The 16,747-nt window shown below is 54.2% G+C and overlaps 3 protein-coding genes across 12 annotated transcripts in view; 2 read left to right on the forward strand and 1 right to left on the reverse strand.

Moving 5' to 3' along the window:
• Positions 1-5,389: 5,389 nt before the first annotated feature.
• On the forward strand, positions 5,390-7,435 carry LOC103674918 (nuclear receptor 2C2 associated protein). Its single transcript, XM_008703915.2, has 5 exons — positions 5,390-5,724; positions 5,892-5,982; positions 6,207-6,312; positions 6,389-6,456; positions 6,720-7,435. The coding sequence occupies exons 1-5, from the start codon at positions 5,687-5,689 to the stop codon at positions 6,834-6,836; spliced, it is 420 nt and encodes a 139-aa protein (XP_008702137.1). The 5' UTR covers positions 5,390-5,686; the 3' UTR covers positions 6,837-7,435.
• RFXANK (regulatory factor X associated ankyrin containing protein) lies at positions 6,898-12,939 on the reverse strand. Of its 2 annotated transcripts, XM_008703925.2 has the most exons (10): positions 12,803-12,939; positions 11,949-12,088; positions 11,236-11,430; positions 9,775-9,858; positions 9,557-9,622; positions 9,269-9,369; positions 8,977-9,102; positions 8,522-8,588; positions 8,053-8,133; positions 6,898-7,116 (listed from the first exon to the last, which is right to left on the reverse strand). In XM_008703925.2, exons 3-10 carry the CDS (start codon positions 11,420-11,422, stop codon positions 7,046-7,048), a joined length of 783 nt encoding a protein of 260 aa, XP_008702147.1. In that variant the 5' UTR covers positions 11,423-11,430; positions 11,949-12,088; positions 12,803-12,939; the 3' UTR covers positions 6,898-7,045. The 2 variants fall into 2 exon arrangements, with proteins under 2 accessions (XP_008702147.1, XP_008702146.1); XM_008703924.2 differs by lacking the exon at positions 12,803-12,939 and having other exon boundaries at positions 11,949-12,213.
• The window catches only part of BORCS8 (BLOC-1 related complex subunit 8), a 28,323-nt gene continuing 24,435 nt past the window's right edge, over positions 12,860-16,747 (forward strand). For all 9 annotated transcript variants that reach the window (XR_005834575.1, XR_005834576.1, XR_005834577.1 and 6 more), the window contains exons 1-3: positions 12,860-12,997; positions 15,365-15,477; positions 15,954-16,018. Coding sequence is in view for 6 of the 9 variants with exons in the window: in XM_008703921.2 (XP_008702143.1) it covers positions 12,961-12,997; positions 15,365-15,477; positions 15,954-16,018 (215 nt within the window). In the remaining 3 variants the exon portion in view is untranslated. The remainder of the gene's footprint in view (positions 12,998-15,364; positions 15,478-15,953; positions 16,019-16,747) is intronic.

Raw genomic sequence — 16,747 nt, forward strand, 5'->3', positions numbered from 1 at the left:
CTCGCCCCAGAGCCGCTTCAGCGCTTATAAAGGGGCCGCGGGGCTGCTCTGCGCATGCGCCCCTGCCTGCTGGAGGCTGCCGGCTGCGCGAGAGTGGGGGCTCCCCCTACCTAAAACCCCCTCCCCACTTCTTCCACCTCTCACCCCACCCAGGGGTAGACTGCGTCTGATTTCCCGCCCTTTCACCCATTTGCCCCAGGAATCCCATTAAATGTTCCCAGACGCCCCATAGTGGGGTCTGTCCCATCTTACAGATGTGGAAACTGAGCCTCAGGGAGAGGAAGTAGCTTCCAAGGTAGCACAAAGAGCAAGGGCAGAGCTGGGATTCCAACCCTGGTCTGCCTGACTTTCCAGGGCTCACACTTGAAGCAGTTTTGGCTGCAATTGCTGTTTTCTATCCCACGTATAGTGAGGAAGCTGAGACTCAGAGAGGATAGGAAGATCCCTGGGTCACATAGCTGGTAAGAGACTCGCAGCGTTGGAGCCCAGGCTTGTCACACCCCACAGCTGTCTCCACCAGCTGCAGCCTGAATGTATCCTTCTTTCATTCATTCCTTTATCCAGCGGGCACGTATAGAGCAGCAGCTGTGTTGCAGGTACTGTTGTCCCAGGAATACTTTTGCTTTGGGCAGGGGGCGTGCGTGTGTCTTTGCAGGGAGACTTCAACCTTAAGTCTAGATCCATACAAAGGAATATTATTCAGCCATAAAAAGGAAGGAAGCCTTGCTACACGCAACATCATGGATGAACCTTGAAAGCATGCGGAGAGAAGCCAGATCCAAAAGACCACAGCGTGGCTCAATTTATATGACATGTTTAGAATGGACAAATCCAGAGACAGGAAGTAGATCAGTGGTTACCAGGGGCTGGGGGAGGGGGAATGGAGAATGACTGCAAATGGGTACTGGGTTTCCTCCTGGAATGGTGAAAGTATTCCACTAGATATCTAGATAGTGGTGATCGCGGCACAATCTTGCGAATATAATTAATGCTACTGAATTGTATACTGGAAAATGGTAAATTTTGTGTTCTGGTGTATTTTACCACAATGAAAAAAGGAAATGATGGAAATGAGGGGGATCAAAAGTTTAAAGAGGTCAGCCCTTCCCCCACCTTTCCTTCCCAGGGTCTTAGTCTCTTGATGCTTAGAATGGGATGCAGTGGGCAGACAGTCTGCACTTCACATGTCCCACGTGTGTGTGTGTCTGTGTGTGTGAGGGGGGGGTCTCAGGCTGATGAGGGGACAGACAAATAGGTGAGAAGATGGTTTCGGCAAGATTACCAGAGTGAAGAGGGGGTGGAAATAAGTGAAGGTTGAGGAAGAACCACAGGGGAGCCATGTTGCCCTACCCAAGTCATCAGTATGGGTCCGTGTCTCATGCATGTGGACCCAGTCTGCTGGTCCAGGAGTGGGTGAGTGATGGCCCTAGGGGTCAAAGTGACACACTGGGGAGCTATGCTTACTGCTCAGGCCTCATCACAGAGGAGAGATGGAGGTCAGGGATCACGCTGATATGAATGTCTGTAGTTGACAGGCTGGTGTGAGGGGTGATTGTGGCAGCATTGGGGTGGGGGGGTGGGGGGTCTAGGTGTGACTGTATGACATGCAAGGGATCCAAGCAGATTTTCCTCCATAAGTTCAGGGTTCAAAACCCCTCTTTTCCACTCTAGAGTGACTCTGGGCCCGCCATTTTGTCTTTCTGTGCCTAAGTTACCCTATCTAAAAGGAGGATAATTAAGAGTCTGTCTTACAGGGTTGCTGAGAGAATGAAATGGAAGTAAACACATAAGATGGGGGCTGCTGTCATGCTGTTGCCCATTTTCCAGCTGGGGAAACTGAGCTCAGAGGCATGGGACCACCTGCCTGTGGTTGTACAGTATGGGTACGGGCCAAGTGGGAGCCTACGTTCATGGCCTCAGAGCCAAGCTGACCCTCACCCCTGACTGCTCCCACCTCTCTACACCCCTTCCTCTCCACCCCCATATCCCCCTGGCTGGTGCCAGGACTGAGCTTAGAGGGGCTGGCCTGGGGCCCAGGGGAGGTGGGAGGGCGGGCTGTTGCTGGGGGCTTGAATGAGGTAACTTTGCCTGGGAATCTGCTGGGCTCAAAGAGCTATTTATAGGCTTGCACAGGGATTGGGTGAGCCGCCCCGCCAGCCCTGAGTGCCTTCTCTGTACCCCCCACACTGGGGCCCAGGCCAGGGGCTGGAGCAAGTTGGGGGAGGAAGCGGGGGAGGGGGCTGGTGGGCCAGAGCAGGGGCAGGGAGGTTGGACCTTCCAGGAGAGCTGGGTCTCCGGGATGGACAGTAGCCCTCCCAAGTTCCACTTAACATACCCGAGGTGACACACGGACATGACACAAGTGTCACACAATGTCACCAACAAACCCCTAACCCACATCACATCCCAGACACACAGTGACAGCGCAGGTGGCTTATATACAACCACATGAGGCCAGACCACATATACGTCACACAGACCACATACAACCTCATTTGGTCACACCCAAGTCATGCGTGTTACACAACCAAACTCACAGCTGTGATCCCGGCCGCACCTCTAGTCCCTTCACACTCAAATACACGCATTGCAGTCCACACCTACTGCACCTTAGCCTTCCCGGCAGCCACCAACAGCCTACATTTGCCCACATTGTTCACCTCCAACCCTGTTTATAGGCAGGGGCACACCTCCAGACGGCCAGCACCCAACTAAGATCCCCGGACACCCCTGGCACCCACACAGAGAAGTATAGTCCTCCCGAGATCAACCTCAGAGCCCAGCCACTCATGCTAACCATTCAACACACCCGGCTGTGGCCCCGGGGGGGTTCCCTGGTGAGCTCACTTCAGTCCCTTCACACCGGGCCACACCCTCGCACTCCTACTGTCACCTCCACTTCCCTGGGCTCCCAGGCTCCCAGGCTTCCAGACTCCCAGGCTCGCACCCTGCCAGGACTGACAAATCTAGCTGGCAGCTAGCGTGCATCTGTCTATTCTGAGGCGGGCCCTGTTGGACCCAGGCAGACCCTGGCAGATAAATCACACCTGGACCTTCCTCATTGGGGGCTGCTGGCCTGGGAACCATCACATCCACCCCCACAGACTCTCCAGGCTGGGGCCTTGAAGCAATCCTTACACTTATCCCCCGGGGGGAAACCAAGGCTTGAAGCTTTCTGAAGGCCTTTCCCTACCCTGCTCCGCTATGGCAAGTTGGACCTGTTTGTTTCTGTTTTTGTTTTTTGCCATGGGTGGGGCTGCATCCCTAGAGAGAGACCTTGCTGACCCACACTTGCTGTGTGACTTCAGCAAATACCTGACTCTCTCTGAGCCTCTATTTCCTCTTTTGACAAATGCAAACCTCAGCCCAGTAGAGAGACCTCCAGAGCCAGACAGGCTTGAATCCTGGTTCCCCTGGATTTGCTTTTCCATTTGATTTGCTTTCCTGTGCCTCAGTTTCCCTCAGGGAACTGGAGTTGCAGCTCCTGGCTCTTCCAGACCTTCCTCTGCCCCATCCCCTGGGTGAGGAGGGAGGGAGTGCCTAGTCTCCCCTCACTCAGGCGAATGAATGGACCACTTTTGGCTGCGCTGCTGGGAGCTTAGAGCTGCTAATTCCCTGGAGAAACAGGAGGTTCTTTCATGGCCCAGGCGCCAGTGGGGTGAGGAGGCGGGAAGAGGGTACTGAGCTGGCCTCATCCCAATGGGCAAGGTGGCTCCATGCCAAGACCAAGAGTGGCGTGGGGGGCCCTAGGGCCATGCAAATCCTCCCTGGGGGACATTGGCTCTATCCTCAGCTGTAAAATGGAGGTGACATGGACCAGTACCGCAGGTTTAATGAACCAGTGGATGGAGACAAAATGTGGCTTCAAGTCAAACACAGGACGGGCTCTTGACGAAGGTCAGTCACTGTTGTTATGTGTCAGCCCACAGAATCCACTGAATTCGCCAGCAGTCCTATAAATAGAATTCCCTCCATTTCACAGATGAGGAGATTGAGGCTCAGAGAGGTCAACATACTTGTCCAAGATCACATGGCCAGTGAGTGAGTGACCCACCCAGGATTTGAACTGGATCTGGGCCCTCCAGGGTCCATGCTCTTCCCACCTTCCTCTGCGAGTAAAGAGGTCTTTTCTGCCACCCGCAGTCCTGGCCCCAGCCCTGAGACCGACAGAGCCAGGTCTAGATGGCACCAGGCCATGACTGAATGCAGGAAGTCCTGGCAGGCAGGGGCTGATGGGGCGGCCCTTCCGCTGGTGTCCCAGTTTCCCAGCCAGCCACCCCCCCTCCTGGAGTGGGCTTGGGATGATGCTAGTAGGATGCCAAGAGAACCATTCCCCTAGCCCTTGAAGAAAGGGGCTGAATTCTAGACCATTCAGCTAGAGCCAGGAACCTGCAGCCTCCTGCCAGTGGCTGATCTGTCTCAGAACCCTCCATTCATGCAGATGGGATGGTGTCCTGCCCTTTCTCAAACACCTTCAGGCTCAGCAGGATCTTGCTCCATATATTTTATTCAAAATCATGGTCTTTCACCCAACCAGGCCTTTACTTATGTTGTTCTCCTGGCCTGGACAAATCTACCCCCATTTTTTTTTACCCTGATAATTCCTGCCCACCCATTAAAGTACAGACACAGTATCCCCTTTCCTAGGAAGCCCTCCCTCCAGGTAGAGCCCCGGTCTCCCAGCCTTATTCTCCCTCTGGCTCAGCCCTGGCCACATGGGTCTGGGATGTGTGTATCTAGCTGTGTCTTAGCCAAACTGGGGGCTCCTCAGGTGGGGGGCTAGAACCGAGGCTCCTTACAGTCCCCAGCACCACCCAGCACAGGGCTGGGCAGTAGGGAGCGAGTCCTTTAGTGAATCAGGGAACCAAATCTTTAGCCTTTGTGCAATCTGGTTGGGTAAACCCCTGTTCATCCTTCACAACCCACTTCACCTGCCCCCATTCCATGAAACCTGTCCCAGGCAGCATTTAGTGGGAAGAAAGATTTGGAGGCTAAGCTTCCTGCGTTCCAGCTGGGACACGGGAGGTTGGTGAAGATTCGCTGTACAGGCGATACCGTGGCCTCTTTCTCTGCTCTTCCTTTGGTCCCTGGGAGGCAGTGAGGCGTGAGGCAGCATTAGCAGGTACAGAATGGATTTGGCAGACTTCCCCAGGTAGGGAGACATCATTATAGGAAGTCTCTCAGACTCACAACCAGTGCTCTGTACCCACAGGCACCAGAGACCGCGCCCTCCCCCCGCCCCCCACTCGGCACACATCGTTTTAGGTGCCTGCCTTCTTCCTCCAGCTCCAACGAGAACTTAAGCACTGGATGAAGGCCCTTTAAGAGGCGGGCACAGAGGGGCGGGGCTCAAAGTACATCCTGCCCCGAGAGCGCAGGCTGGGCGGGTCTGAATCACATTGCGCCTGCGCGGTATCCTCGTGGTTCCGGGTCTCGCTTTGGTTCTCCGAGCTGTTCGCGGAAAGACTGAGGCTCGGAGCCAGAGCAACCTCCCGAACCCCACAGGAAACCCGTTTCCCTTCCTTGAACCTGCTGTGAAAGTCTGGCTTCAGGTCACTGGCAGTTTCTTTGAAACCCTTGCAAACTCAGGCGTGGTCAAGGTCGGGCCGCTGTGGCTGTGTTGGCGCCGGGATTCGCACACCGGCTGAAGTCAGCTTTGAGCCGTGTGAGGCTTTGTGGAGCCGAGATGACCCACTCTTTGGTTTGTCCAGAGACAGTGAGCAGGTGAGAACCTGGGGGGCGGGCAGCGGCGGACGGGGCCCTTGAACCCCGGGTTAACAGAGCTGGGAGAGCCAGGGAAGCTGGAGGTGAGGAGGGGGTGGGCCCACTGGTGGGCGGGGCTTCGGCGCTGGGCTCAGCCCCTCTTCTCGCCTTGATTTTCGTGCCTCCAGGGTGAGCTCAGTGCTGAATCGCAACACCCGGCAGTTTGGAAAGAAACATCTGTTCGACCAGGATGAGGAGACGTGCTGGAACTCGGACCAGGTGAGGCACCTTTTCCTGGCCCCTCCACCCCTCCGTGAATCAGATGCAGGGGTCCAAGGTGCCTTGAGAACTAAGGAGCATTCCAGCTGCACAGTCGAGTTGACCACGGAGGGAACGTACGTGGGCCAGCGCCTCCCACCCCCACCACCATCGACTGTGAATGAGACAGGCATAGCAGGGCTCTGAGCAAGTGATTGAGCCTCGGTTTCCCTGTCTGTTTCCAGGGCCTCTCCCAGTGGGTGATACTAGAGTTTCCCCAGCGCATCCGTGTCTCCCAGCTGCAGATCCAGTTCCAGGGGGGCTTCTCCAGTCGCCGGGGCCACCTGGAAGGTACTGGAAGGCTCTGGAAGGTAGGGGTTTGGGAGGCGCACCCCAGCCTCACAGCTTGCTCCTTTGTCTGCTGCAGGTTCCCAGGGGGGTGAGACTCTTAGCAAGATTATGGACTTCTACCCTGAGGACAACAACTCACTTCAGATATCCTGCTGGAGCCTCTGGGGTGGAGGGGGGTGGTGGTCTGTGTCTCTGAAAGCTGCGGGCCCTGGTGTGTGACCTTGAGCAAGTGGCTCTGGGCCTCCATTGCTTCATCTGTAAAATGAGCTGATGGTAACCTGTTCTGTGTGAGAGCTTTAGAGGGGCTCAGGGTGTGCTGGGTAACCCAGCACACTGGTGGTGTCTGAGCTGGGGCTGGTGGATGGGGAATGATGAGCTATCTATTTCCCTTGACTGCCTGTGCTCACACCTTCCCTGTGCCAGCTGCCGAGGTGGACCAGCTGAAGGTGACATTCGAAGACGCAACTGACTTTTTTGGCCGAGTAGTCATCTACCACCTGCGGGTGCTGGGGGAGAGGGTGTGAGACCACTGGATAGCCGTCTCCTCCAGGAGGCCCTTGGGGAAGCACAGTGAAGTCCTTCAGGTTATGCGCAGAAGGTTTATTCGTTCCTCTTGGGAAGGATCCCCTCCCACTGTCTGTCCAGGAGCTGCCTTTGAAGCCAGTTCTGGGTTTCCCCAGCTCTGGGTCAACTGTTTTGTTCCCTGAGTATCTGAGTCCCCAGCAGGCAGTCTTCACTCCGGATCTGCAGGCACCAGGTTGCTCTGGAAGAGTTTGAGGATGTGGTTCTCGATCACCTGTTGCACTGGAAACAGGACAGGGGAAAGGTGGGCCATGAATCGAATGGAGGTTGCAGAGGCACCGGCCAAATTGTACACTTTCCTGGGGGATGAGCTGGGGTATCCCACCGTGAGAACTGCACCCACCTCTTGGCGGACAAACAGGGATCTCCAAGCCCTGGGACATGGATGGAGGACCTACTTCATACATGGGGAAATCCATACTCTTCCCAGAATACAGGTGGGAAGACTGAGGCACCCAAACCAGGAAACTCAGCTTCCCCGTAGTTTGTAAAAATGCACTTTGGGAGGCTTTTCAGAGTCAAAAAAATAATCTTTACCAAACAAAATTGGTGACTTGTGACTTTTGTTAAAGGAAGAGAGGGGCCATGAAGAATGATTTCTGTCCCAAATGGGATAAAACTCAAAGGAATCCCTCCATGACCCCAAGGGGTTGGTTCTATTGGGATCTCTCCATTTCGTAGATGGGGAAGCTGAAGGGGGAAGTGGAGAATCAAACTGGGGTCTGCCTATGGTCCCTACTCACACCCACCTCCTGCCACGAAGAGGGCTGGCCTCAGTGAGCTTGTGCACTGTGGCCTGGCCCCTCCTTGGCATCCTCATCCTGCCAGGCCTCTGCCTGTACTGTTCCTCCAGCCTGGACACCATCCTCCCTCCCCTTGGGCCTCCAGGAAGCCCTCCCTGACTCCCACCTATCATGGGGCTGGGCCAGGGCTTCCTTTGGACCTCCCAGCGTCTGTGTGTATCCCATCACGAACCCAGCTGCTGACACTGTCGGCCTCCTGCAGGTGCCCAGGCCAGGTACACAGTGGCACTTGATGTTTGCTAACAAGAACACTCTCACTGCTAGCATCTGACATATCCTGGAGGGATGGCCTGTGTACCCCTCTGCAGTCACCCTGCCTACAGCACACTGTCGCTGCCCCGTATCTCAGGCTGACCTTTCCGATATCCCAGAGCCACGGCAAGATCCATTGGGGTATAGCCAGAGTCAGCCTCAGTGGTGAGATCGGCTCCTCGGGCTGCAAAACAAAGCAGGTGCTACTGGGCGGGGTTGGGGGGTGGAGGACTGGGAGCCCAGAATGGGGCATGGAGACTTGGGAGGTCCAGTGATTTCTCATGGTATAGCCACAGGTCTGCTGGTTGCCCGTGTGGGTTTGGATGAGAACCTGAGCTTTCCAAAGAATGTAGCCAATAGAATCCCCACCTCCAGGGTCCCTGAGGCATGGGGGGTGTGGGTGTTCAACCCGGTCAGCCAGACCCCTGTACTATCCCACCATCTCCTGTCACCAGCTCAGTCCTCTGGGAAAAGCAGATAGTGACCACCCATCCCAAGAGCTGTTCAAGCAGAGCCTGGACCCCTCTCCAGCCCTCAGGATTCCTGAGGGGCCAGCTGCTACTCCCACTTACCCAACAAGGCTTCTACGCACTTCACGTGGTTCCCACGCACAGCGTACAGCAGTGGTGTCCCTCCATTCTGTCAAGGGCAGGGGCAAGGGCAACCAACATTCTGTCTTTTCCAGATTCTCACAACATGCACAACTCTCTAATTTAATGTGGTTCCTCCTCCTGCTCATCACCTGGCCTAATTCTTCCTTTGGGTCTCAGCTTAGATACCCCTTCTTCCAGGAAGCCCTCCTTGACTTCCCTTGGCTATGGAGGCCACCTCTGGGCTCTTGCAGTAGCCTGTGTGTCTGGTATCCCAATGTTACTCACTACATTTCAGCTGCCTGTTTATGTGTCGTCTTCCCTCCCCCAAAACTACTAGCTCTGCGAGGTCAGGGATGGGTCTGTCTTGTGTTCTCAGCATCTAGAACAGGCGTGGTACCCTGCAAGGTGCCCAGGGCCAGTGGGTGGTGCCTCACCCAGTCGTAGATGTTGATGTCCACGTCACGCTCGAGCAGGAGCCCTACGATGTCGGTGTAGCCGCCCATGCTGGCCAGTGACAGGGCACTCTCCCGTTCCTTGGCCAGGATGTGGGGGTCAGCACCCTGCAGTTGGGGGGGGGAGCAGAGGAAGTGGCGATGGGACAGGTGGGGGCATCCCCTGGAATCCTGGGGTACCCATCACAGCCCCAGCTTACAGACAGCACCAGCAGACTCAGACCCCAGCCCGCCCTCAAGGCCCTGGGAAGCCCTGAGCTGGGCTGGGACGCACCCACTCGAGCAAGAAGCGGACAGTCTCGATTTCTCCGAAGGCGGAGGCCCAGATGAGGGGGGTGAAGCCATGCTCGTCCGGCTTGTTGATGAGGTTGTCGCCTGGCAGGAGGGGGGGTGGTACCACTGGGATGTACCCCTGCCCACTTTCCCCAATACTGTGGGAGCAGGGACAGGGCGGGCACCTGGGGTCAGACGTGAGGGGGGGTTTACACATGTGTAGACAGATACCCCAGCACGTGTGGTCAGACAGGTATGGACACACCAGCGTACTCATGCGGACACACACCTTTCCTCAGATGTTCCTTCAGCTGACTCAGCTCCCCCTGGGCCGCGAGCTGGTGGATGGACAGGGCTAGGGGCCAGAGAGAGGCAGAGTCCTCACCCGTCCCGTCCCCGCTCCGTGCCTCAGTTGACTCCATCCCAAGTTGCTGCTCTCAGCCCCTGCCACTCCTACTACCCCTGCCCTACTACTTGGGGAGGCCGGGGGACCAGAGGCCCACTTACAGTCCAGGGTGGCCGGCAGGGCCGAAACCTCATTCCCCCGCTGCCGGTTGGTGAGGGTTGTGGAGTGCTTCAGGGAGCTGCCTCCTGGAAGAGAGAGGAAGGGCCTCAGTGTCCTCTCAGTACGTCTCTGGGGCTTCAGACAAGCCCTTGGGGGCCTGGAGCTCCCAAAGACAGTGCCTCACCCCACCATTCACTCACTCTGCCCTCCTGGATACTCAGGTGAGCGTTTCTCCTCTACACCCTGTGACATTCTGGGCAAACGTGACCTAGTCCCTCCCCTCAAGTTGGGGAGTCAGAAAGAAATAGAGAAATAAGTGTTCAGAAGCTATAAAAAGCAGGTAGAAGAGAGCGGAAAGGAGAGGGCAGGGGGTGAGTCCATTTTAGACAAGGTGGTCAGGGAGGGCCACTCGGAGGAGGGGACACCAACTGAGAGCTTGGTGAGTTGAAGAAAACCAGCCCCGGGAAGAGGTGTGAGAAGAATGTTCCACATGGAGGGAAGAGCAGGGACCAAGGCCCCAGGAGGTACCAAATTCGAGGTCTTCAAGGACTCCAGTCAAAAGAAATCCCTGGGTCTTATTAGGGTCAACAGAACCACCATCTGACCCAGCATTTCCACTCCTAGGTATCCACCCCAAAGAGCGGAGATCAACTGCCCAGACAAAAACTTGTACACCCATGAGTGCAGCAACACTAGTCACGATCGCCAAAACAGGAACAATCCTAGTGTCCACCAGTGGATGAATGGATAAACAAAACGTCGTCTGGAATGGACTATTATCAGGTCATAAAAAGGAAGGAAGCACTGACACATGCTGTAATGTGAATGAGCCTCAAAAATGTCATGCTGAGGGGCACCTGGCTGGCTCGGTCGGACGAGCGTGTGACTCTTGATCTCACCTGGGTTCGAGCCCCAGGTGGGGTGTAGAGATTAAAATTTAAACCAAACCAAAACAAAAAACCATCATGCTGAGCAAAAGAAGCCAGACACCAAAGACATGTTGTATGAATCATTTATATGAAATGTCCAGGACAGGCGACTCCATAGAGACAGAAAGTAGATTAGTGGTTGACGGAGGCAGGGGAGGAGGGATGGAGAGCTGCTACTCATGGGGATGGGGTTTCCTTTTGGGGTGATGGAAATGGTCTGCAACAACAGATAGAGGTGGGGGTTACACACAACGTGAATGTACTTACTGCCATTGAATTGTATGCATCGTATGCAAGTCCGGTTGAAATAGTAACTTTTATGTTATGTGGATTTAGCCATCATCTATACATACGGTGTGTGTGTGTGTGTGTGTGTGTGTGTGTGTGTGTATAAAAGCAATTTCTCACTGGGTAGGGAGGGAAGACACATCCTAGGTAGTGGAACATAAACACAGAGGTCCTATCTTGGGCCTGACATTCCATTGTCTTTGCATCCCAAAGGCAGGAGGAGTGCAGGGGAAATATCCTACCTACCCTGAGGTGAGGAGGCACCAGCATCCGGTTCAGGATTCCCCGGCTCCAGGGTGCAAGGGAAAAGACTGAGCACCACAGTATCTGAGCCATCGGGGGTCTCATCCCCAGGGTCTTCAGGGTCCCCAAATTCTGGGATGGGGAGCTGCTGGGTCACACTGAGGTCTTCTGCAGGCTGGGTGGGCTCCATGGGGGAAGCTGGTAGAAGCGCCAAAAGGGGAGCGATAACAATAATTACCAACAGCTTAATTAACTCCTATAACTACTTAATTCCTATTAAGTAGGCACCAATGGCATACCCAAACTTGCACAGTGAGGGTGGCTAAACTCTAGCTCAGCTGGGGAGTTAAAACCAGAGTCCCAATTGCTTTTCAGGCCCACTCCTCCGCCCCCACAAGGACACATACAACATGCTTTACTTAAAATGGGGTCAAGTATCTGGGTTCAAATCCCTCCATTTATAGGCTGAGAACTTGGGCACAGGACTTAACTTCTCTGAGCCTCAGTTTCCTCGTTAATAAAATAGGGAAGTGAGGTCTCAAAGCATGCTTGTGAACAGCTAAGCTGGGGGCCTGATTACACAGGCAGAACTTAAAAAACGTTCTTTGTAGTTATTTTTTTTGGGGGGGTCCCCGGAATGAGTGAGTGGTCAACAAAGATGTGATTGGTCCCATCTCCATCGGCCCCTCCCAAAAAGATCCAGGAGGTCCACTCACCTCTAATGAGCCTCCTCTGTCACCCCACGCCGCAAGCCCGGGTCCCCCAAAACTTGGGGGCTCAATTCACAAACTTTTCTCCTCCAACTGATAGAGGAGGGAGCAAGCTGGACCCTGGACCCTCAGCGTCCTGGTTTCTTCTGCCGGGACAGAGAGCAACTTGATACGCGACCGCTACCCCCACCCCAGAGCTCCCCCACTGCGCCTGCGCACCCTGCCTCCCCAAAAGTGCCTAAAGGCGAGAGCAATAAAAGCTGCTTCTGGCCCTTTAAGACTTGAGGGAGGGGCGTGGTTTCCGCTGGGGCCCGAGCCTCGCTGTTGCGCTTGCGCGTTCTTGCCCCGGCGTCTCCGGAGGGAGCCCGGCCGGGTCAGGAGGGATGGGTGGAGCCTAAGAGGGCTCTGAGGATTTCATTGCTCCTGTCTTCCGTCATTCCCCCCAGCTCCGCCCACAGGCTTTTCCAGAGGGTGCCTCTAGGCTCCAGTTGAGGCCGGATGGGCGGGGTTTTCTCCGGTCGGAAGGCGGTGGGCGGGGAGCAGTTGGGGCTTCAGGACTTAAAGGGGCGACACTACCGTTGAACCCGTCCACAACAATGCCCTCTTTGCGGTCCTAGATGGTTATGAGCATGTGTAAGAATCTGATGGCAGCAGAAGGGTACAGAAAGGCCGTTTATGCAGCCCGAAGTGGGCAATATTTGGAGCGTTTCCCCAATTCTTCTGCCCCCGGAAAAGGGAGTTCGGGAAGGGAGGGCGCCCTTGCCCCTCCCAGCCTGGGTGTCCCTTCTGGAGCTTCAGAGGTTCTCCGCCCCTTCCTCACCCGCCTACCGGTGTGCCTCCTTCCCCAGTCTCTCACTTACGGGTTCTCTCCAGTCTGGGTACACGGAGGAGTAGGGAATGCGGGCCAATTGACACCGGAACTAGAGGGGCTCAATGTCTGGTTTCACGGGGGGAGGTTTAGTTAGCCTTCCCCACCGCCGGGCTTCCGCTTCCGGTTTCGGACCGGTCCGCGGTAGCTATGGAGGAACCGGAGATGCAACTCAAGGGAAAGAAAGGTGGTGCGGAGCCCCGGGCTGGACGGAAGGGTGACCCGACAGAGGGCAGGAGGGGACAAAGGCTTGGAGGGAGCACGCGGGAAAACTAATTGAGCTACCGTTGAATCCTAGCTCGGCCGTTGACTAGTTTTAAAACCTTTAGAAAGTCTCCGTGCCTCGGTTTTGTTATCTGCAAAATGGGGTGTATAGTAGTCTCTTCCGACCCCTCATAGGTTTGTTGTGAGAATTCAATGACCTGGTATTTGTAATGCATTGGAAGAACGCCTGGGACTTGGCAGTTTATGTGCGTATTATTCCCTAATATATTTACACATTTGTCTAGGTTTATATTAAACTATTTACAAATTACAAAGTGCCACAAACTATTTTTAAATCACAAAGGTTTTTGTTATTTTATTACACACGTTGTTTCTAGTTAATTATTTAGAAGGCACAAGTACATTTCATTCTACCTTCCTCGCAGCAACACCGAAGGGTAAGCTGTTCTCATTTTCAAAACTAGAAGGACTAGGAAGATAAGAGTACCTACACTTTAGAGGTGGCAGGATGGACTCTGCCCCACTGAGGGTGGAGTAGTGAGCTAGACGGACTGACACTAGCCAGACTCATGCACAGCCTCCCTTGAATCCCTGACACACCAGGGTTTTGTCTTGTCCACCGCGCTGTACTGGGCAATAGCATGGGCTCCTATCTCTCTAACAAACCTCGAGGTGGGTGCTGTTATCACTCTGTTTTTACAGATGAGGAAACTGAGGCTCAGAGAAGCTCCTGCCTGCCCTCAAGAATCCAAGCTTTGGTTTTTTTTGTTTTGTTTTGTAAACATGTAACCTAATAAAGAATGAGAATTTAAGTGTAAGAGAAATGAACAATGTGCTGAGGTTGAGAATGAGGTGGAAGGGACATCTGATTAAGCTTGGTGATCAGGAAAGGCCTTGCCCAGGAGGTGATATTTGAGCTGAGACAGGAGGGATGAAGAGAAGCCAGTGAGGAAAGGGTGAGTCTGGCAGGACAACAGGTGCAAAGGTGCTGAGGTGGCAAAGTGTTCAGGGCTGTGCAGCAATACAGCAGCTCCTGGTCACAGTATTTGTGGGTATTTAATTAAAATTAGGTAAAATTTAAAATTCATAGGTGAGCACCGAGTAATGCATAGAATTGTTGAATCACTACATTAGCACACCTGAAACTAATATAACACTGTATGTGAACTATACTTTAGTTAAAATTTAAAAAATAAAATTCAGTTTGTGAGTCCTATTAGTCACATTTCGAGTGCTCAGTAGCCAAATGTGCCTAGTGGCCATATTATTGGACACTATAGATTATAGAACCTTTCTATCACCTCAGAAAGTTCTTTTGGACAGTACTGGGGGTGTTCAGGGAATAGCCAGGAGGCCATTGTGCCTTGGATGGAGGGTGAGGAGGGCAGGGAGGTCAAGAGCAGGCAGAATATACAGGGCCTTACGGACCATAGTAAGTTAGGTGATTTTATGCTGACGGCTCCCATGGGAGGATTCCAGACAAGGGAGGGACATATCTGATATGTTCATTAGGAGCTCACACCATCGGTAGTGTGGAGATTGTACTGTTGGCAGAGGGGACCAGGGAGGAGCTGACTGAACCTGGTATCAAGGTGGAAGGTGGCTATGCTTGGACTAGTGGGGGCAATGTAGTGGTAAGAGTGGATAAGATTTGGACTTTGTTTTAAGGTGGACCCCTCAGGATCTGTTCATGGATGGCTAGGANTGCCGTTTATTGAAGCAGACCCTGGCATGAGGATTTGTGTGTAATTAATTGACCAGGAGAACCCACAGGGAAGAGGGGGAAACAGGATAGGGAGGAAGCTGAGCAAGGAATGCTGTCGTGTAAAATTCTCAGCCTGATCCTTAAGGAGAACTCAGAAGATGAGTTATACCTCCACACGGCCCACGGGCTTTAATACCGCTTGATTGTCAGTCATGGCTGAAGGCCATCCAGGGATCTAAGCTTCCCGGCATTTTCAAGTCCAGTCACTGGTGGGGTCCTCCGAAGAAGAATCTCAGATTCATTCCTTGGGATAAAAGGAATGTGAGAGGATCCAAGTGGACAGAAGCAGTGTCCACTACAGGTGGTCTTGGGAGGGGAGAGATCATGAGTCTACTGGATGTGTTAGCATCATGATAAGTGAGGCTTTTCTGTAACCATCTCCTTCAACATATCACCAGGGCCTCAGGTGACCCGGCTCTTGGGTGGGACACCGAACAGTCCTCACTGCTCTAGCTGGACTCACAGATTAAGCAGTCAAGGGTCTTATGCTTTGTCTCTGTGTCTCTGCTGCCCTTCCCCTTGTTCTGCCACCCCCCCACCCCCAACTGTTGATTCTCGATCCAGTCACAGACAAGTTCACTGAGAGTGTCTATGTCCTGGCCAACGAGCCGTCCGTGGCCCTATACCGGCTGCAGGAGCATGTGCGCCGCTCTCTGCCCGAGCTGGCCCAGCATAAGGTGAGCCCCACTTGCCCCTGCCCCTGCCCTCCCCCAGAGTCCTCACCTCATGAGCTGGGACCTGCTATGTGGAGCAGGGGCTGTTGGGGGAGGAGTCAAGGCCGGGACACCGGCAAGGAGGCACGAGGTCACTGAGACAGGTTGGGGCCATGGGTGGACAGACTTGGAAGAAGGGGACAGCAGGATATGCACGAGTTGTGACTTGTGTGGTGAGAAGGAAGGAGGCAACTGCTTGTGGACCTGAAGGAAAGATGTGCCAGGCAGAGAGAAGAGCCAGTGCAGGGGCCCTGAAGCATGGTAACCAGGTGTTCAAAGAAAGCCCATGCTGGTGGGGGAGGGGATCTGCAGGAGGAAAGATCAGAATGGAGGGGGCTGGTCTCTGTGGCCGTGGTGTTGGGTGATCAAGTGTTCCATCCCAGAGAGCTGAGAGGAGGGAGGTGGGAGCCCTCTGGATAACAGCTTCCTCTTCCCCACAGGCCGACATGCAGCGGTGGGAGGAGCAGAGCCAGGGAGCTGTTTACACAGTGGAGTACGCCTGCAGGTGAGCACAGCAGCCTCCCCACTGCTGGCGTTGTCCCACTGTGCCCGGGGTCGCCTCTAGGGCATTCAGGGGCATCTCAGCCAGCTGCCCAGTGAATCTGAATTCACCTGCTGAATGCTCCTGAGTTGAGGCATGTGGATCTTGACAGCGGGTTCCAACCCAGGCCTGTGCCCCTGACCATCTGCCCAACCCACATGTGCCTCAGGCAGGCTTCTTTCGGGGCCTGAGCCCCTCCGTGTGTCATAGGAAGGGGTGATAACGGTTTCAGGTTTCAGGGAGGTGTCAGCTGGGCGGAGAGCCAGTGCTTCAAGGGGCATTTCCCTCCCACAGCCGGGACCACAGACTGGCCAGTAGGGTAGACAGCAGCTTGGGGAGAGTGCCGAAGCACAAATATGGCTGTATATTTTTAAATTTTTCTTTCTTTTTTTTTTTTTAAGATTTTATTTATTTATTTGAGAGAGAGAACACAAGTGGGTGTGGGAGGGAGAGGGAGAAACAGACTCCCTGCTGAGTAAGGAGCCCCATGTGGGGCTCCATCCCAGGACTCTGGGATCATGACCTGAGCCGAGGCAGATGCTTAACGGACTGAGCCACCCAGGTGCCCCTTAAATTTTTATTTCTTTCCGATTTTTTTTTTTTTAAGTAGGCTCCGCACCCAATGTAGGGCTTGAACTCATGACCCTGAGGTCAAGAGCTGCAAGCTCACTGAGGGAGCCAGCAAGGTACCCT

This window comes from Ursus maritimus, unplaced genomic scaffold (assembly GCF_017311325.1).
Source record: "Ursus maritimus isolate PB19 unplaced genomic scaffold, ASM1731132v1 scaffold_14, whole genome shotgun sequence".
Lineage (NCBI taxonomy): Eukaryota > Metazoa > Chordata > Mammalia > Carnivora > Ursidae > Ursus > Ursus maritimus.

What these genes read in the sequence shown, in the direction of transcription:
- RFXANK (XM_008703925.2), bottom strand. Translation starts at nt 11,422, where the DNA reads ATGGAGCCCACCCAGCCTGCAGAAGACCTCAGTGTGACCCAGCAGCTC. An exon ending in TCCGCTTCTTGCTCGAGTGG is followed by an intron (nt 9,103 to 9,268) that starts GTGCGTCCCAGC and finishes CCCCAACTGCAG; the next exon opens with GGTGCTGACCCCCACATCCT. An exon ending in GTGCGTAGAAGCCTTGTTGG is followed by an intron (nt 8,134 to 8,521) that starts GTAAGTGGGAGT and finishes TTTGTTTTGCAG; the next exon opens with CCCGAGGAGCCGATCTCACC.
- LOC103674918 (XM_008703915.2), top strand. Translation starts at nt 5,687, where the DNA reads ATGACCCACTCTTTGGTTTGTCCAGAGACAGTGAGCAG. An exon ending in CGTGCTGGAACTCGGACCAG is followed by an intron (nt 5,983 to 6,206) that starts GTGAGGCACCTT and finishes GTCTGTTTCCAG; the next exon opens with GGCCTCTCCCAGTGGGTGAT. An exon ending in AGGACAACAACTCACTTCAG is followed by an intron (nt 6,457 to 6,719) that starts ATATCCTGCTGG and finishes GCCTGTGCTCAC; the next exon opens with ACCTTCCCTGTGCCAGCTGC.